We start from the raw sequence: 22,366 nt of genomic DNA, 5'->3' as shown, positions 1-22,366 counted from the left end.
AAATTTTGTATTTATTATTATACGAGTATTATGCACATATTATATTATAGCAATTGCAATAAGTTGTTTTATTAATAAAAGTAGTTCAACAGTTATAAGAATCAACTTATTGAATTGCTACAATACAATACAAATTACATCGATATGAAATAACTGATGGAAAAGTAGAACAAAATTGTATATACCTAGTATATACAACTAACGAGTATGTTACATCTTGAGGTTAAAAAGGTGTAAAAAACAATGAAAAACAATGCTATCGTTATGTTTTTTTTTATTATTAACGATGATGTCGCAGTGGCACAGCATCTTACTGTAAGCGCGACGGTTGTAGGTTAGATTCCCGTTCACTTTCAGGCAAAATTTAGATACATTACTTTTTGATAGGAGTGTCTTTTCACTTAGCTCCCTAAGCCTATCCTGCTTTCGCGGCATACACTATTAGACGGTCGTTATTATAATAAAAAATAATATTTTATTTTGTGAGTGTAATAAAACAAGCCGCGGCGTTGGGTTCCGCAATGTCTGCGACTTTCAAAAGACCTTGCGTGAGACTAAAAATAAAATTATTTTTTATTTTATTATTATTTTAGAAGACTACAATTATTATTTATTTATTAAATTAAAATATTTCTATATTATCTACGGACATATTATAAAAATGTTTACCAATAGCTGTAGAATATAAAATGAAATAACGTAAAGAGTTACATACTCCTTTATCCTGAGATCAAAGTACTTGGAACGTTAAACCAAGATCTCATATGCACTTACAGAAAATCACACCCCTAAGCTCGATTTATTCGCACCTATAATTCTCTTGGCTCCACTGAAGCACAATTTAGAAGTGTCTGATTATACGTTATAGTAGTCAGTTTGATTATCAGTTTCTGTTTTTTTTCTTGCAGTATGCGGGATAGAATCTAAAGTTAAGACATTTCTGTGCCGTTTTCCCGTAAGAATTTTGAGACATTACTTGTTAAGTGGTGGAAATAAACACTAAGTTTGGTTTTTGCAGAGCATGAAAATGAAAATAATTTATTTCCACAAAGGCTATAAATCGGCAAAGTGGGAAACTAAAGAGACTCGTTCACTAGATTAACGCCACGCTTTGCCTTGTTGCCAGAGCAAGCAAATGAAAATATTTAATATTTAATATCCTCGAGTGGGAATCAAACCCACAACCTGACGCGTTTACACGCGATTGTGCCACGAGTGACTTCAATTATTTTAAGAAGATAAACTCAAATTATTGAACCGCATTCTGCTTATAGCCCAGGAAAGGTAAATATAATCTGAACGCTGTATGTAATCTCATCATTTTCGTTCGTTGCCAAGTGATTTGGGATTAATTCCAAGGAATACTGTAATCCACGAGTATCTTAATGTAAGGACCGGAAAGCTTAGGTATAGATATTTTGTTAGCTGATTTTTAGCTTCAGAGGGAACCTGGGAACCTTGTGTATAAGTAAGATACTCCGTTACCATTGATACAATTCCGTTCCCCATTTTCCGTAGAATCTTGGAGGTATTGTCTTAAAGATGTAGAGATCACATAGCTCTTTTATCTTTTACTTACGTAAAAAATCCCCTTATAAGTATATCAGCTTCACGCTGTGTACGGGAGCACATCGCAGGATAGGCAGAGGGAATCTAGTGGCAAGGTTCCGGTCCCATTTTCGGTGAAATTCTCACGCGGTGAAATTCAACGCCAAGCTTTGCGACGACACTAGAACTAAGAAATGAAAATTTAATTATTTAATTCGAGTGGGGATCGAATACACAATCAGTCGCGTTTTCAATCACACACGTGTCCCTTGGCCACGACTGGCCTCTTCCTATAGGTATAGCATATATGACATTTCAATATAAAATTTCCATCATATTAAATGTATGTCTGTCTCACATTTATAGTTAGCAGTAACAAATATTTTATATCACCAGTTAAGTGCCAACTCGCAAACAATAGGTTATAAAGGCCCCGTTAAAATACAGGCTGTTCCCATATTGAATCTCCAGTCACAAAGCCGTATGTATCGATTTTATATGATGCAGTTTACTGCATTATATGTAGATACATATATGAATATTAAGGTTATGTGGGATGATGGAGAGAATTAAGTGGTTGCACACTTTGTATTTTAGTGAGTGTTATTTTACTAGGTGATCGTAGGTCAGCGTCCGATTGATTCGATTAATGTCTGAATTCAATATCCAAGCTTTGGCAAAACTTTTCAAGTTCTACCACTCGACATGCAATATTTCGAATTCGGGCGGTAAGTGGAGAGTGGAATGTCTAGGCAGTGTTTTTTCAGCGTTTTTTGTTATGCAGTAAAAAGAGTAATATCATATTTTTTTTGTTTCAAATTAAAATAAAACCGGCTAAGTGCGAGCTTGACGTGCTATCCGTTATCTATAAAAACAACTATTTCTCTCAACTATAACTCTCAGTCGTGCCGCTGCGCCTTCACCGTACCTTTGTACAAATATAATATTTTATGTAAAACTAGTATTTTTTTAATTCTAATTTATGCTTTTTTTTTTAAAAATCGTAATAATTACTGTTTTACAGCAACTCCGCCAACGTCACGACAGCGCGTATGTCCGACTTTTATTTAAAAAGTTTAATTGATCCAAAACTTCTTATAAAGTCGTTATGAATAAATTTTATTTAGAATACGAGTTTCAACGTAGCAATCATCTGGAGGTCTTTTTATGTAAAATAAAAAAACTTGGAAATTGTGATCTTTTTGGAGGAAAAACTTTTTTACGCATTTTCTGTAACTAATTCTATATAGAGTAGGTCGTCATCCTCACATCAGTCCCTTGATGACCGCTGGCATAGGCATAAACCTCCCTTAAGGACCTTCATGCAAGGACCTTCAAATAATACATTTCAGTTTTTTATGGTTGAAATATCGAAATTTTCCACAAATTATTAGCAAACTAAGCCAAGAAAAACTTTGATGATTATTATAAATTCCAACAAAACTGAGTGAGGATATGAAAATAAGTATAATTATTCAGCCGAATAAAAATCGAACCCAAAACCACGTCGTTTATACACAGACGCTCCCTATACCCTCAGATTATATACATAAACACATTGCAATACCATAAACAAAGAACAAAATTGAATAACAAAAATAACATACATATAAAGACTACTCAGGTCACTTTTTCATACGAATCTGGATGAATGGGAGAACGAGGCAGAGAAATACCTACGTGGGTTATTACCGCGTTCCCAACCAGCACAGTGATATATGGATGAATTTTAAAAACATTGCACGTCCATTTTATGAGCGTTAGCGGAAATTTCATTACTGTTGATATATTATTTAAACAATAGCTTTAAACATTTTTTTCGTTATATTTGATTTAGATTCTTGTAAATTAAATTAAGGATTTTATAACAACAGTTATTTTTACTGTTGTTATCAGAGAGGCTTCGATTGAGTTTTGGATTAATAAAAACTACAAAGTATATGAGATTGAAAGGAGTAGATTAAATTGTTAAAAAAAATAGACAGCTTCTACAGTTTCACTGTACACCTCTTTTTCGTTTAATTTTAGAGACATTGTTAGTCGAGTTGCGAAGCTTAACGCCGCACTTTGCATCGTTAATAAGGCGAAGAAATCAAAATAATTGTTTTCCCCAAGCAGGAATCGAAAACACATTGGGGTTGTGGGCGGCGGTGATCATCATCAGATGACCCGAACGCTCGTTCGGGTCGCCTTGTTCTTTTTCCATAAAAAAAAAAAAACACAAGTCGAGCTTAAAATCAAACATGCTACTGCTGCGGCAAGACGGCAAAATTAAACTATTTTTAGAGAAATATAGTTAGTTTACTTACCCATTTTATTCTCCAAATTGCTTATCTTACATTAACTAAGCAAAAGCTTGTAGCTTAAACGGCTTAGAAGTAGTTTCCTGTGTGGGTGCATTTTTGAAATGCTTTTAGAAGCTAAAAAGATTTCATTTGATTTGTGGTTTGGATATTTTCAGAAACATAACTCTGTTTTCGAAAGTATTCCACACTACAGTAATACTACAAAGATGTTTATATTTTTTAAATTATAACATTGCGGCGTTAAGTTCTGCTACTATACACGGTATGTCTCGCAGACTGGTGAAATGTCTAAGTAAATCTCATCCTGTATTATATTATTATTTCTTTCAGCTTTAGGATGTAGTTCGCACATAGTAAGGTAACCTAGTGTGAAAACTCTCCTTTCCCCACTTCCCACTGATTTTTTGAAGCAATGCTTGCTGACAGGCGGAACTTAAAGCCGCGCTTATTTATTTGGCCATTTAGCATACAAAAGCCTATACATTTTACCACTATTATCATTTACATCAACTCCACATTTGACTAAACACGTCCGCAACAAAACTAAAGTACACTGACTCAATCACAGCGGTCGCGTTAGTGCGATCGATTTATTTCGAACTCACTATCCAGTACAAATGGACCGCAAACAATTGCTTTAAATGATGCTTGTTGGTATTGCGTTAATCAAAGCTTACTAAATGTTCGTATAAAACTACATACTAGTTCTTCTTTGCAGCTTCGCCTCTACGGGTAGTTAAAATAACTAAAAGTTACTTATGATAGATGAGAGACACTGTTCCCATTCCATTAAGACACGTAAGACAGTAAGTTCTCCAGTTTTCGTCAGATTTGGAATGCATTGTGAGTTTAGTAGTGGAACTCCGTGAATGGGCACAAGCGTGCCACACAACAAATTGCCTCCCAAATTTGACGGAAAGTGGGGAATGGACTTAATAAAATCTCAATACTAGCTAAACGTGAAGCTAAAAAATAGTGTTTATAATTATAAAAGGCTTAAAGCTCAATGCATTTAAAATTAAGTTTCAAGTATAATTTTCAATACTCAGGTCATTTAGTATAACGTTGAGAACACAAAGGATTTTCACAGAGCAATTTAAGCTGTTGAAGTCATCTCATCAAATTTTCGATTAAGTAAAATTTGCTTTTGTCCATACAAGTGATGTAGCGTTCCCCATTATCATGTGCTATATAAATAAAAATGTACATAAATATATTTTTATTTCCCTGGTAGATAAAGTATCTCTTCCTTCACATATAGAACTTATGTGAAAGATTGATGAAGAAAAAATCGGTAAAGTGCGAGTCGTGACAGTGAGAGCTCTGTGGAGATTGAAGATTCCTTATCAATTTCAGGTTTTTAGGTTAACAGGAAATATAACTATGTGAAATATAACTATAAATATAAAATTTTACAACTGGCTTGTTATAGTTTTTTCTGTAATATAAATTTCCATTTTCTGATTTTGTTCTGTATTTATATCGTAAATTCTTATTTTTGAAAAATTTCATAACTAGGGTGTTTGGAAATACCCTATAGCTTTTGATTACTCAGTGATTTTCATACAAAACGCAAGCACGTTTTGTGCTCCAAAGGCCATAGATATGTAAACCCTGGGTCACACAGGTATTGACAGACGGACACACAAAGTTATCCTAAGGGTTCCGTTTTTTTCTTTTGAGTAAAACTTTTGTTAAAACTAAGTGATGGAAAGCATGATATCCAGAGAGCTTTCGCCAGTTCAAGTACCATATACTTTTATATCTAACAAAATGCAAGAGACAAATTAACTATAAAGTAAAAACAACTAAAATAGTACTTAAAATCATTGTTTTTTCAATATACCCTCAAAAGTTCCATTTAAGAACAATGTTAGTACAAGTAAAAATAAACACGTTAGTTCGCTCGACCAAAGGTGGCTCGTCTCACATAATCGCGAGCAAACAAACAAATACTGAAAACAATGTTAAGTGGTCTCAGAATAGTAGTGAGTCAGTCAGTCAGTTGAAATGGTATGAGCTCTTTGGTTCTCTTTAGAAGAAAATATGGTATAAATATAGTATATATTTTATACATATTTATAACTTAAATAATAAAGAGAGTTGTAATGTAGAAAGACTAAAGATATAAATATTTTACAAAAGTTATACGAATTGAGACCAATGTAATAGTTTCTGAGATTCGTGCGTTCAACCAAACAAACTCTTTACGTTTAATATATAAGTACACAGATTACTACCAAGATTATATCACAAATTACTGAAACCATAATCGCTTAATTAAATTGTAGTTGACTAGCCACATTATAAATTGTGTGATAATTTTGAACTAAATATTCAACAGTTACTACACGTATATTGACTACGGTAAGTTTATAACAGAGGTTTGCTATTTCAGGATAGGTGGTTCACCGGGAACCTGTTTCTATAACGTGGGCCGACCCTTTTAGGGGTACGCAGACCAAGTGGGACTAATGGACCGATAGATGTAGTCCGTCGACACTACCCACTAAAACCGTAGTGCTCCTCTTTGAACGTTAAAGGCCGAAGCTAAGAAAGCCAAGAGTTCTTCCATAACCCAGGCGACCAGTAGCGAAAACGTAGCCTTAAGATACTCCATTCCCAATTTTCCTCAATTCTTGAAAATATCTCGAGTGGCAGAACTCCATAACATTTTGTCTACAAGAAGACGAAAATTAAATTGATTTAAATATAAAATAAATAAATCAATATGTTTAGAATATTATTGTTTCACCCAAGCATATCTGATCTAAGACCTAAGTCAATACAGCCGATGCAATCTACATCTGAGGTTGGCAGTGACGGAACAACGCCTGTTGACGTTTAATTAGCTGAGCTATCAATAATGCTGTACCTATACATATTATTTAGAGCTAGTAACTATAATAATACCTAAATTCTACATAATTGTACTAAATATGTAGTTATTAATGTAAAATTTATATTAAATCTATAATAATTACCTTGGGGCCAATCATGGCGCAGGGGCATAAGCGTGTGATTGTAAATGCGATGGGTTGTGGATTCGATTACAATTAGAGAAAATAAAATATTTATTATTTAATTCCAATCTGATTTTCCTTTTGTTTTTTCGATCTAACAACCATAACATTAGGTTTCGTCATTAAGCTCATAACGTATAAACAAGTAGAAAGTGGACCCGTAGTGTCTCAACTCAACGTTAATTCTATCTACTTCGATAAAAGCCACTGTTGCTTGAAGATAAATTGTATTCCATGAAATTAACGGTAGCACGAACACGGTATGAATACTTAAATCTACTTTAAAATTCATTTATTGACTTCTACGTTACCTTATTCATTCACCATAAATGAATTATTATTGTGAAAAGCCTATAAAATGTAATTTCAGACGATGAAAACCTTATTTTTTTTTATACTTATCCCTCCAAAAATAATTGACTTATAATTCTACTGAACATTTTTTTTTATTTTATGCCTTTCTCAAAAGACAGTCATGGCGCAGAAGCGCAAGCATACGACTATAGATGCGACAGGTTGGGGGTTCGATTCTCATTTAAGAAAATGGAACACCTCTTTATCAGAGCGAGACAGACGCCTAACGCTAAGTTAAATATAAAAAAAATATAACTTTTACTTCAAAAAATAACGCTCCGCACCTCCTTGTTCGAAGTTGCCTCTTAACTATATTTCTGCAGGAACTGTCAATACCAGCTGTTCATAAGACTCGGGAGTTTGTAGTTTGAAAGTATTATATCGCGTGAAATATTCAAAGACTATAAGTAAAGAGAATTTTGTTGCTTTTAGAAATCCCTAGACTGAAATCTGTGTAAATTATTATAATTTACTTTTTTAGCTTCACGCTGCCATAGTACATAGGTATCACAAAGATAGTCAGAGAAAACCTAGTGTTTTGACACTTCATTCCCATTAAGACACCACCATTCTTCACTTTTCGCCTTTCCTTCCGAACGCCGAGCCTTGCCTCGTTATCAGAGCGAAGAAATGAAAATATTAAATATTTCATTATCTCGAAAGGGAATCGAACTCACAATATGTCGCTTTTACTGTCGGACGCTTGTGTTCCTGCACCACGACTGGTTTCAAAGGGAATGGAAATAATTAAGTTGTGTATGATATATTCTAATTGCGGGAGGTAACTCTCACTGCAGCTATGGTAAATTAAAGTAATTTAAATTTAATCATTTTGAGAGAAGATAAGAAATACATTAATAGTGGCACAGTCGATATAAACTTTTCATCTTCTCGCTCCGGTGACGAGACGAAGCGTTGAATTCCGCCACTCAACACCCAATGTCTCGAAAAAAAATCATCGGTAAGAGGGGAACGGAGTGTCCTAACACTAAGTTTTCTCTGCCTACCCTTCCGTATGCTTTATATTTTAAAAAATCTACACATTCAGAATCAAATTACAAATCTCTCAACATGTTTCCAGTATTTCAAGGTAGGTAGGTATATTGTATTTCGTAAATACCGTCTGCTATGGAATAGTACACGGTTGCGCGATCAAAAGCTGCCTTTGACTATAGGGACGTGAACGTGCCTGCGTTAGGTTACATGATGCCATTGATATATTACATTCTGTTTGGAATAGTACCTTCTATATATAGTAGGTGCATATCCATATATCTATACTTGTACTATACTTGATGCCGGTGTACCAGTAAATGTCTGTAAACGTAAGTGGTTTCGGATTCGATTTGCATTCGAGGAAATTAAATGTTGCAAGACAAATCGGCAAATCAATGTTTTCAAAATTTCGGCGGAAAGTGGGTGACTGAAGTGATTTAATGGAAACAGGTTCCATCAGGGGTCTCTCGCTGCGGAAACCCAGAGACATAGTGTTAAGATGTGCTTTATATAGCGTAGAGCTAAAAAAATATAGTATTAACTTGCTAACTTCCGCTAAGCAACGATCAGAATTTTCTTATATCTTCATTTTTAATTCTGAAGGCTTAGATGATTTTAACACCGCGCTTTGCGTCGTTACCTAATTGTTAATATCCAGGGAATGAAAGTGTTTAATATTTCATTTCTTTAAGTGGGAATCGAACACAAAACCTCTTGCATATTTACAATCACACGCTTCTTCTCCTGCGCCAGGACAGGCCTTATGTATAAAATTTATACGAACGTTCAAAAAAGCAAGCTCACAATAATAATTGTTGTTTATATAAGTTTTCGAGTAAATCTTTTTTTAATGTGCGTTCTTTCTAACTACGAAACTTTTAATTAATTCTCCGGTTCTGCATCGCCCAGTTTTTTGTTTCGCAAAATTATATTTATTAATGCTTCTACCATTGTCTCTTTTATTTACTACAAATTAGATATTTTAAGTTACATTAATTAAAAATAATTTTGTCAGACGTAATGTGGTCAGAAATGCGCAGGGGCAGAGGTGTACGCGACAGGTTGTGGGTTCGATTCCTGTTCAAATTAAAGATTATTATCATTTCTTCTTGAAATATTCAATTGTTTCATTACATCGCTGTGGTAATGTGGCAAAGCGCGGCGTTGAGATACGCCACTCAACAGAAAATGCCTCGAGATTTCGACGGAAAGCGAGAAACGGAGCCTTAGCGATAGGTTCTCAGGTTGCACTGTCCGTCTAACGAAAGAATTACTTATAAATATATTAAAAACCATCATGGTGCAGTTCATGCATGTTCAATTTCCATTCGGGAAAGTAGGGAACTGAGTTTCTTGACACTAGGTTCCCTCTGCCTACCGTACTATGTGCGGGATACAGCGTGAAGCAAAAGTATAAGTAAGATCAAAAGTACCGACCATACGTGAAAAGAAAATCGTTTTACAGATTAAATATTTTCTACATATTCCCTGACTTCACAGCCCTTCAAATTGAACGAGCATCGAACGCTCCCACTGACGTTTAGAAATGAATGTGCAAAAACAGTCCGGAAACTAAATAAATGTCTCTTGCAGCGAGAAAATGTCACTTTAGTTAAAGTTAAAATTATTTCTAGATATTTTATTTCTTCTTCATTCTTCTTCACTTTCCCGCATAGTAGATACGATCGGCAGAGACAGTATAGTGATAAAGACATTGATTGCAGAGTGGCGAAACTTAACGTTTTTTTCACAAAAGCGCGAAATAATAATGAAAATATATACGGAAATATTTATTCGATGTACGGTACATCGCTTATATGATGAACAACGACTCTTACGTAATCGAAAATTTGATGAGATGAGTTCAATATATCTAACAGTATTGAATGCTTGAAGTCAGGATCGAATCCACAGCCATTGCTTTTCTATTAGCCTCTGCCCCATGAACTCATTAGTATATTTCCTCGAGTGGGAATTGTATCCACAATCATCGCGTTTACCAGTGTCACGCTTATGCCCATGTGCCACGACGGCCAAGTCTGGCAAGGCAAGGCAAGTCTGTACAAGGCTAGTAGAAGGACCTATGACAGATTATTAGAAAAACTAACTATGGAAGATCGTTCATACTGTTATTATCAAATAGGAAAATTTTACATTATAAAATGTAAATAATAAAAAAAAAATTAACATACACTTCCGACGGCGGAACGAGGTTCCAAGCCATAGATGGCGGGGACTCCGGAGTAGGAAGGAGGAACCTCTTCACCATTCATATTCAATACAGTCACTCAAGTACCGACATCCCACATGACAGTAATTTCATGGGTTAAATCCAAATATTTAGATAACTATATATTATTAAACTATATTATTCTGTATTAAATTACGAACAAAAGCACAGATATATAGCTTAGTTAATTAAAGGAACAAAATTAAGACGAGACGATGTTTATTTGCTAATGAATTAATTTCATTTATATTCTTACTGTACTAAAACGTGACTGTGGTAGCAAGTTAACGATTTGGAATATACAAATATAAGAAAATGTTAATGTACTATAATAATTTTATCCTATCATGGCAACAGAGCATAGTATCTAATTTCAAATATCAAGGTTGTAAGTTCAATCCCGTGGAGGGTAAATATGATTATTTTTAAGTGATATTCATTTCCATACTCAGCAAAGACAAATAAATGTATTAATTATCTTGATTTGTAAATTGAGAAGAAAATGGAAAACGAAGTGTCTTAACACTAGGTGTTCTCTGCTAGACTATAATTATAGTAAATTGACTTTAATTATAAAAAAAATACAATATTCATCAATCTTCTTCAGCTGTAAGTTCTATTGGCATCATTCCAATAGATTGAAGTTCGACAGTCGAAGCAGAATGTTTTCTTATCTTCTTTAAAGAACAACGTAGCGTCGGCTCAAACTAAGAAAGATCACGCCAAGTGAACAGCCTTTAACTGAGAACTTTGCTTTTTTCAGCCGTGCCAAGTTTGTAAGAAGACGGTATATATAGGTTTAGGATGAAATAGGTAGAAACAGATTCGAATTCAAAATAGTGTTATTTAATTTTGAATTCTAGTATAAAATAAAGTTTCCATAACATGAAGTTAATTATTTAAATTAAATATTTTATTTTTATTATTCTCTACATATCTCATCTGAAGAAAAAAAACCATTTTATTTATAAAACATTTTTAAATTCTTTTACAGAAGCTGGAGGTCTAAGAACGACAGAGCTGAACATAATACCAAGAGTTGTACAGAAGGGTAGAAACGTGACAATGGCGTGCATGTATCAAATACATCCAAGTGAAATTTACTCTGTGAAATGGTACCGGGGCACCCAGGAGTTCTATAGGTATTCACCATTAGAATCACCCACCACACGAGTTATGCCTGTAAATGGGATTAAAGTTGATGTAAGTGTTATTTTTATCCTTCTAGATCTTAAAACCAGTTTCAAGCTGTATCCCGCACATAACAGGGTAGGCAGAGGGAATCTATTGTCAGAACACTTCGTTTCCCATTTTCCATATTCTGGAAGTATTGCATGTTAAGTGGCGGAACACAACGCCGAGTTTAGCCTCGACACTAGAGCGATGAAATTAAAATATAAATTTAAATTAATATTTCATTTCCTCGCGTGGGGATCATAGTGAAGAGTGAACGCAGAGATAATTTAGTGTAAAGACATTCCAATTCTTATAAGCTTGCCATAATAAGTATTGGAAATCGATACTAAGTTTAATCAAATGAAACCCAGTAAAGCATAATATTTTTAAATATAAAACATTCCCTCAAGTGAGTATCGAATCTACAACCATAGTGTCGTGTATACGACGAAACAAAACTAAGCTGTATATTCGTATTACATTATATAGAACATTTAATCTCTTTATCCGCGAATCGCCATTCAGAGCCAAAAAATGCGCGTTTATTGAAACACGCCTTTTGTTTTATTCTAGAGACGTTTGAAGGAATTATACGGAATAAAAGTGCAAAACATAATCCCATTACCAACGTTTCAAAGAATTCTCTTTAAAATTTACTATTTACAATACTAAAATGTTCTTTTATTTCTGTTGTTCTTATACTGACACCTTTTTTGTCACTTGTGTGTTCAATTTTATATGGCAATTTCTTATTTTATAGCGTCCGACTGTAAACGTGACAGGTGGGTTCGATTCCTACTTGAAGAAATTTAATATTTAACATTTACCTTTCCTGGTAATGAGCGCGGCGTTGAGTTTCGTTAATTAACACGTAACCTCCACAATTCGCTGGAAAGTAGGGAAATGGAAGTGTTTTAACACTAGGTTCTCTGCTATAAGATGCAAAAAAAGATAATTTGCAAGATAATTCTTATTTCATTTATATAAAAACATTTTTTAAAACATAAATTTTCTTTCAGAGGTTAAACTCAAATGAAACTCACGTAGTTCTGATACGAGTGACGCCGGCGTTAAGCGGCAACTACAGCTGCGAAGTGATACAAAACGCACATACGTTCCCACACTACACCGCCACCAGTAGACTCGATGTTGTTGGTAAGTTTTCCTTATTTCAAGCAAAAGAGAATTTAGTGAGTGAATTCTCCACTTTTCGTATATTTGGAGACTTTTACGTTGACTATTTGTTTGTTCTCCAAGGGATTGCAGTCCAGGGTTCTAGGTTTAGTCTAATAGGTAATAATGGAAGCATGGAAATTGGGTGATTCTAAATGAGTACTGTTTATTTATTTTGATGTACGGAACCCTATAAACATAAAGAATATTTTATTTTACCTTCAAACAGGATATTCGCTTAAATAATACAAAATTTGTATATAAATATATATATTTTATAATAATGTCGGCCATTTAAACTACGCTACAATTTGCGACGATCACATTTAAAATTGCCGTACATTACTGTAACTTGTTGTGGTTATAAAATTTTGCTCTGCTATCAGTAATTTTCATAATAATATTTTAAAACGAGTTAATATCGATATTATTGTAAATAAACTTTTGTATATACGTATGTTAATCGCTACTTTAATGACTGTAGTTTTATTGTACTTCGTTAAAATTGCAATGATGGACGTCGCTGGATTCATATATTTTTTTAAATTGGTCACATTTTTTTAATATAATATAAAATTTAATATAATTTTTAATATAATATTTTGTTGCAATTTTTAAAAAAAATTGCAACAAAATTTTAGTAAGTCTAATTTATTGACAAAAACTTCAGATCTAAACAAAAATATTATTTCAGTTAGTATTCCAAGTAAATACAGTCTAGACATCTAGCGTCTCTGTTGTTTATCGTTATTGGAATAAAGTAGTCGTCTTATATAACCATATACATATTTATATATGGTTATAGTTCAAACTATACGCATTAAGTAGAAGATTAGAATATATTTATCGATATTTTTACTTAGAAAACTAGCAACTAGGCAGCTAGCAACGAGTCTTAGTTGGAACGGAGTGTTTTAACACTAGATTCCCTTCTTCTATGTGCGTGAGGGACACAGCGTGAAGCTACAAAAAAAATTAAAAGTTAAAAGTCAGACGTTTTTCCGCTACAAAGACAACTTACCCAACTCTCTCTATGATATGTATGTATAATCTTTATTGTTGTTCTTCAGTACTCAACGGAACACTTACAAAGGGAACATGATACCTCACTCTCTTTGAATGAGACGAGACCGCAGTTTCAAATATCTTATTTTGCTTTACTAGAAGTAGAGAAATGATTTTATTAAAATAGGTAAAATTGAAATAGTATTCTTTTCAATTTTAGGAGATGCACATCATTGATTTTGCCATTTACCTCGTGTTTTCTTAAATTCAGATGAAAAATGCAATGGTTGTAGATTCGATATCTACTCGAGGGAATAAGTTATTTTCATTTCCTTCTTCCTTGCGACCAAGCGTTGGTTCGAGTTGTACATGAAATATCTGAATAGTACGGAGAGCCTTATTAATAAAACGAAAGTGAATGAGAAGGTAAAAAAGGAACATTATTTTTATCTAAAACAAAGAAGAAATAATAGCTAATCAATCAAAACTAAACAATAAAATGCAAAAACTCAAGTAAAGTCATGCAAAAATCCTTGTATAATATAGAACATATAGTATTGAAAGTTGTGTACCAATATTTATGGGTTTGTTTTGCGTGCGACGCCAATAAGTTTGCTAGTAAGTGCTCAGTTTCAGCCAGATAAAGGCTCTAACGGTCGGGACACGTGATTTTGGCCTTTATCGCACTCTGTAATGACATTTTTACGATCGTTTGATTCAGATAAGATTATCGCTCGAAATTATACAGGGATGTATTGAAAAATTTTAAAGATTTTGATACATTTTGACCTGATTTCAAAAATAAGAGTAGCAGTTTGAATTGTATGTTTGTTTGTGTAAAGTAAACAACCTATCGGTATTTGGAAGTTTGTATCCCTAGGTCTTCTGCTCACACGGCATAAACCTAAATACTAAAATTTCGACTGTATTGGCTTTGCCTATATTTTCATCTTAAATTCCACGCAAAAATATGAATACCAGATAGTACGACCGTGTTCGCAATACCGAAGTTCCACAACAAGCCAATTTTGGTGGCGTTGAAACGTATTTAATGTGCCGACAGCTCCGTTGGTGTGGTCACACATCACTTACATCTAGAGAGCTGCTAACTAAATGTATCTTTTACTCAAGAGTTAGAGGATGGCAGAGAAAAATATGATGCATCACTCTTTAAGTACAGAGATGTATATATAGAAATTGCATATAGAAAGGTGTAATACTGAGTCGTCACTATGAGTATACAGTGTCCCAGATGAGGGATGATTATTCAACAGGAGGATGATGACTTTGAGGAGCAGCAAGAAGAAAACCTTGACTGTAGGCAGGCAACAGGCCCGTCGAATCCATTTAAATTGCGTGACATTTCATATAATTTTCTAAACAGTTTGTCATGTACATGTCTTTTAAACACACGCGACTTCACTACGACAATTTAGTGAATGATAAAGCTTACACACAAGCTTTTATATTTATAATAATAATAATATAAGTAGGATAGGGTATACAAAGATCTTAAACCATTTTTACGATAGAAATATTGTCTTAAAATATACTTCATAGAAATACTGTTTCTTCATCTTTTTTGTAAGTGTAGCTTAATATTATTCTTTCGTGAGATTATCAGTACCTGCTTAGTTAGTTCTCAGAATTAATTCCTGTAAAATAATGTTTAATCGTTCTGAAATAGTTGAAGTGAAAAATATTCATTTTGAAATACTATACGAGTAGATGTTATTGTTTCGCATTTAATATTTATTTCGTTAATGGCAATTTTAGTTTCAAATGTGAAAAACAAAAGCACTTTAAAACTCAATTATGTTAGTTATATTGTATTATGGCACTTACCACAAGCATTGTTTTTGATGTTACACTGTCATGAAAACTAAAAAATATGCGAGGCAGACTCGCCTACTGAGGGTTCCGTAGCAATTTTAAGATTATATACCCAATCGGACAGATTTATTATAATTTATAATAGTAATTGTTTGCTCAGTCTATAAAAATTAGATACCTATGTGAAAACAACATACGTATATAATCCCCTGCTTAAGGACTTAACCTGGAATTAATACGACCATATGTGTATTAATTTTAGATTATTTTCTAATTAATCTATAAGATTATGGTATAAACGTGAAGTAAACATAAATTAATTTAAAAATCTTAAGCAACGAATACAAGTGGAGTTCCAGGTAGTATTTGAATCTGTACCCCTTTTAATACAAGTCGTATCTTTACTAGTCTAATCCAGATGTATCCTGCATAGCAGTAAGCAAAGGATACCTGTGAACCCAGTGTTAAACCACTGTTTCCATCAAAACACTTCCGTTTCCTATTTTTCCACCGAATTCTTTCCGTATTCGTTACCAGAGCGAAGAAATGAGAATATTCATTTCATCGGATGGGAAGCGAACTAACTAACAACTTTACAGTCACATGCTTGTGTCCAAAAACTGGTATCACTCAGGGATTAAGATATAGTATATAGTATCTGATTACAATTATATTATTCAAATGTTATTAAACTTCAAAATCTCATCGGATATAATCTTTTAGAAAATTAACATTTATTCGTATTATATTTATCATTTATTTCTCATATAAGAAATATTTAAATAATATAAGTTTCTTGTTTAAACATATTAAACTATTCAAAGTTAGTAAAGCACTCAGTCTTCGCAATACATTATAAACAAAAAGTGGGGGTTAACAAAGGATCTTGCCCCAAATAACTTCTTACTTGAATAATGTTCAACGGTGATACTTTTAGTTAAGCTCTAAAAGATGTTCTTACCAGATTAAATTGTTTTATCTCTGTAAACAGTACTCAAAATGTATATTTTAATTTTAAATACGACTAATAACTTTCAAGCTTGAGAACCAGTCGTGGCGCAGAGGCACAAAAATTGACTGTAAGAGCGACTTGGTTGTGGGTTCGAACATACGATATTTTCATTCCTTCGCTCTGGTGTCGAGGCAAACCGCGGCGTTGAGCTCCTCCACACGCAATACCTCCAGAATTTGGCGGAAAGTGAGGAATGAATTTGATTTTTTAATATCTGTTATCAGGTATCGGTGGACTTCGAGCGATCGAGCTAAGGATATCGCCGCCGGTGGTCCAACGGGGTTCAGATGTGACCTTAGCTTGCCTATACGAGCTGACCGACGCACCACTCTACTCAGTCAAGTGGTATAGAGGACGCCACGAGTTCTACAGATATTCTCCTACTGAGACTCCTGCTACGAAGATATTCCCCTTCGCCGGGATCAATGTCGATGTAAGTTTTATGTATTGCATTTATTGTTATTCTTGTCGCGGTGTTGAGATCCGCCACTCAACACGCAGTGCAACTACTTCAACGAAATGTGGAGAAAAGAAGTGTCTTAATGAGGACGAAGTGTCTTACCAATAGGTCTCCAGGCTACAACAACTAAAAACTAAAAAAAAAATATAAAACGTTCCCCCCAAATAAATCGAAACAAGAACTATCACAATCACTTCTAACACTAATACAAAACTAAAATACTTTCTAAAGACCAACACCAATTTTCATTGGTCCCTCAAGATTTTTCATAAAGGCATAGCAAGAAGTCTTAGAGCGTAAACGCTAAGCCACCTCAAGGGAGTCAGCATTTAGGTTACGTACAATTTGTCTTACACGTTTCTGAAAGATGTCAAGTTTGTATCACTGAATACTCTAAAAGGGTTCAAGGGTTCTTACGTGCGTCAAGTTCTTAAATAGCTTTGTACGTTTGGAGGAAAAAAACTAAAGTTTTAGTAGAATGTATGGTGATCTAGGTACAAGATTTATTTGGTAGTTTTAGTGGTTCTTAGTGAAAGAATGCACTTTTTAAAGTTTCTGCTTACATCCTTGAGGCAGTCGTAGTATAACGGCACAGTGTCTGGTTGTAAATACGGTAGCTGAAAAGATAAACAACTAGTAAAAGCAAAAAAATGGAAAAGAAATAATTTAAACAGCTGCTCTTGTATAATAAATAATATTATTACGAAATACCATAATTTGTTTATACAGAAACCAAATTGGCCCTGTCCAAAACAGATGCAGGTGGCCATTTGTCATTCGCGTTATTGTAAACAGCATTTACTTACGGTTCCCTTTTGTAATAATTAAATTCTTAGTTACCTCTTGGTGGTGTAAGATATAAGATCCCATCAAAAACATAAATGTAAAATGAAAGCCAAGTTTTGTAATAAAACGTATGCTTTCAGCGATAAAAGAAGTGAGATGTAAATGTATGCCAAGTTCAATGGTCAGTCCTGAAATTAATTTTAACAATATAAAATATTTTATAACAACTGAAAATGTCCATTCTTCTTACAACTTGGAGACTTTATTTATGTGTAATATCTGACTTGGCCAGTTTTCATATAAATTTACAATAGAATCTGAATAGAATAGAATTTGAATACATTTATTTATATCGATGTAAATTAATTTGAAAACTGGCCAAGTCAGATATTACACATAAATAAAGTCTCCAAGTTGTAAGAAGAATGGACATTTTCAGTTGTTATAAAATATTTTATATTGTTAAAATTAATTTCAGGACTGACCATTGAACTTGGCATACATTTACATCTCACTTCTTTTATCGCTGAAAGCATACGTTTTATTACAAAACTTGGCTTTCATTTTACATTTATGTTTTTGATGGGATATCATTACTTTTTGTATAGAAATTATAAGTAGGAAGATTCATAATGTAATCAAAATCAAAATATTCTTTATTCAATTTGCCCATTACAAGTACTTTTCCTATAGGAAGCTACTACGGCAAGAAACTCAAGAGTTGCTCTTTTTAAAAGATAGTTTAGAGTAAGCGCTTCATAGGACATTTCTCTTCGCCGAATAAACCAAGTAGGACACCATTGTGATAATACACTTCTATCTTAATATTGTACAAATCTACTGCAGCCTTTATTTCGGAAGTAGCTCCGTACGTAGTTAAGCAAAGCATGTCTTCTTTAGAAGAGTAAGGATTCCCGTTTCGAGCGCTAGTGTAGATACTTAAATCATTCCAGTTACGACATACGTAGTCTACTATATCGCAATTTATTAGTTTGTTGTATATCAATACGCTCAAACAAAGAATATGCAATAGCATGGAAGAGACAGCTCCCATCGGGAGACATTGGAACAATTCGGTGTAAGTTCTTGTTTCAACCACAAGTAATTCTATTGAACGACTCATTGTTCAATATGTCTTGGAAAAAATATAAACAATAAGTTTATTAAGTGCTGACGGTACCAATCTGAATTGATATGATCCCAAGGTCGACTTCGTTCTGTGCCGTTTTCACAAGTGTTCCTAAAACCAGTAAAATCATGAAACCCAGGCCAAAAAAACCATTAAAATATGAGCGCCTTCGTACAATAAAATATATCTAATATAATTAGGTATTTACTTTTTTATTATGGTCAATAATATTATGTTTTATTACTCTTAAGACGATATTTAATTATATATGAAAATAGATTATATTTATCTATGAATCTCGACTATAGTTTTTATTTTGTTGATTAAATGACAGTTGTCAGATTTGAAAGTAATTAATGCATGCTGCGTTTAGAAATCTGATATATTTATTATTATTATTTTCTAATTTTATAATTTTACTAGCGGACCCGGACGCGGCTACGCCTGCTTGAAATATAAGAATATAATTTGTATAGAAATATAATTTCAATTTAGATGAAATGCTAAAAGTGACTATTATATTTATTTTCATAAGGATGGATATCAAAATGACGGGGTAACGAACGCGGTCGCATAGCGACGACGGTTGTTATTAACATGGAAGAAAAAATTGCATGTCAAATTAGAAAGTATTTTAATTTATTAGTACATATGTGTAATGTAATATTATATAGCCTATAGCACTTCTGAAGAATGCAGCTTTCATACAACATAGTAAATCGGACCAGTAGATCCGGAGATCTTAGCGTTCAAACAAACAAACAAACAAACTCTTCCGCTTTATTATATTAGTATAGATTGGAATAACTCAATACGCAATGCCTCCAGAATTCAATGGAAAGTGGAGTTACTGAGTGTCTTAACACTAAGTTCCCTCTGTCTACCCCGCTATGTGTGGGATACACCGTAAAGCGGATTTATTTACTTTTTATTATTTTATTTAAATAATGTTTAATTTTCTCTTTTTTTTCTTATTTTTTTTATTAACAATTACTTAAATTTTTACTGTTAATAATTACTTTATAATTACTTCTGTTAAGATAGCTGGTAGGCTGACAAGATATCAAAATAAGAATCAAATCAGCTTCACGCTGTATTCCGCACTAAGAAGAGTAGACAGAGAGAACCTAGTGTTAAAACACTCAGTAACTCCACTTTCCATCGGATTCTGTTGGCATTGCGTGTTGAGTGGCGGAAGTCTACATCGCGCCTTGCCTCGACACCAGAACGAAAAAATGGAAATATAAGTTTAAATAAATATTTCATTTCCTCGAGTGGGAATCGAACTCACAACTAGTCAGGTTTTACAGTCACACTTTGTGCCCCTGTGCCACGACTGACCTTACAGATAGTATATTATTATTAAATTTTATATATATTCCTATAAGTCTGCTCCCCATACTCTCTAAGGTTCTGGAAAAGTTACTGATGCATAGAATACTGCCCATTCTAAACAATGAAAATGTAATACCCGACCACCAATTTGGCTTCAGACTAAAGCACTCCACCATCGAACAAGTGCACAGAGTATATGACAAAATCCGTAAAAGCCTCGAGGAAAAACAATACTGTTCCTCTGTGTTCCTCGATATTCAACAAGCCTTTGACAAGGTTTGGCATAGGGGTCTTCTGCTTAAACTGAAGAGTAACTTGCCACATCAGTACTATACCATATTGAAATCTTACCTTGAAGACAGGATGTTCCAAGTGAAAGAAGCGGATGCAAAATCATCCTTTTTCCAAATAAAAGCTGGTGTACCCCAGGGGTCAGTTTTGGGACCGCTACTATACATACTGTATACCTCAGACCTTCCGCAGGCTGAAGGAGTCACAACGGCGACATTTGCTGACGATACTGCAGTACTAGTCAGTCACAAAGATCCAGTTATTGCATCAAAGATTCTACAGGGAAGCCTGGATAAAATCTCAACATGGCTGAATAACTGGAAGATAAAAGCAAGTGCTAGCAAATCTGTCCAGGTCACTTTCGCCCTAAAAAAAGGAAACTGTCCACCAGTAAAATTGGAAAATACTACACTCTCGCATCACGACAGCGTCAGGTATTTGGGTCTTCATCTCGATCGTCGCCTGACATGGAGGAATCACGTTGAAACAAAGAGGTGTGAACTTAATATCCGATATAAAAACCTCCATTGGATACTAGGGCGTAACAGCAAACTGAGCCTGGACAATAAGCTTCTTATATACAATGTTGTACTGAAGCCTATTTGGCTCTATGGGATACAACTCTGGGGAAGTGCTTGTAAATCCAATATCACGATAATTCAGAGGGTACAAAACTTCATACTGCGAACAATCAGCCATGTACCGTGGTTTGTTACCAACAAGGAAATCCATGAAAACCTCAAGATGGATACTGTCGCGTATGAAATAATAAAACACAACAGTAAATATCGAGACCGATTGGGAAGGCATCCTAATGACCTTGCATCTGCCCTTATAACGCGAAGTTATGCTAAAAGATTAAAAAGAAGTGATATACTTTAACAAAAAAAAAAAAAACAAGTAAAAAAAAAAAAAAGATAATACTATAAGGTAGATGGCTTATTGGAGTCACGCCTTTAAAAGCCAACAGCATACAACACATTTGCTAAAAGTAAAGAACTGATTGTAAATTCAGCACAGAAAAAAAAAAAAAAAAAAAAAAAAAAAATATTTCTATCAATATAATTATTTTTTAAAAGCTTTTATTTATATAAATTTTTTAGTGTATTTTTTTTTCTGTTTTAGGATTCTGTACCTTGAAAGCAATAAAATAGAACCCTTATAGGATCTTATATAGGACTTAGTACTTAAATATTGTAATAATAATTTAATATCAAATACGTTAATCGACTATGCAAATACTCATAGTATAATAAGTACTAAAATGTTTAAATTATCTATATATATAAAAGGACTTGTCCTCACTGACTGAGGTAAGACGCACGCACAGCCGTAACCGGTGATGGTAGAAACGTTAAATTTGGACAAATGTTTACTTTCGTAATCTGGACATCCACTAAGAAGGGATTTTGAAAAATTTTAACCCTAAAGGGGTGAAACAGGGGTTGAAAATTTGTATGGAAAAAAAATTAAATCGGCACCGATTTTCATAAAATTTGAAATTTAGATTTTTAAAAGTTGAAAGTTTTTTTAAAAATTGAACACATGTTTCATCGATTTCTAGAATTCTCCCTCTAAGGGTGCAAATAAGGGATTGAAAGTTTGTATGGAAAAATATTTAAAACGCCACCGATTATTATAAAATTTGAAATTTAGACTTAAAAATATTTAATTGAACACATGTTTCATGGGTTATTAGAATTCACCCT

The 22,366-nt window shown here is 33.7% G+C and overlaps 1 protein-coding gene across 1 annotated transcript in view; it reads left to right on the top strand.

The window, feature by feature from the left end:
- The window catches only part of LOC146539795 (uncharacterized), a 57,876-nt gene that overhangs the window by 17,059 nt on the left and 18,451 nt on the right, over positions 1-22,366 (top strand). Inside the window, exons 2-4 of the mRNA XM_085207536.1 lie at positions 11,452-11,660; positions 12,653-12,788; positions 16,881-17,089. Of these exons, the coding sequence (XP_085063662.1) occupies positions 11,452-11,660; positions 12,653-12,788; positions 16,881-17,089 (554 nt within the window). The remainder of the gene's footprint in view (positions 1-11,451; positions 11,661-12,652; positions 12,789-16,880; positions 17,090-22,366) is intronic.

This window comes from Heliconius melpomene, chromosome 3, assembly GCF_056956725.1.
Source record: "Heliconius melpomene rosina isolate 202511_hmr_F chromosome 3, ASM5695672v1, whole genome shotgun sequence".
NCBI lineage: Eukaryota > Metazoa > Arthropoda > Insecta > Lepidoptera > Nymphalidae > Heliconius > Heliconius melpomene.
The sequence above is the reverse complement of the archived record's forward strand: the minus strand, read 5'-3'. Positions and strand labels throughout refer to the sequence as shown.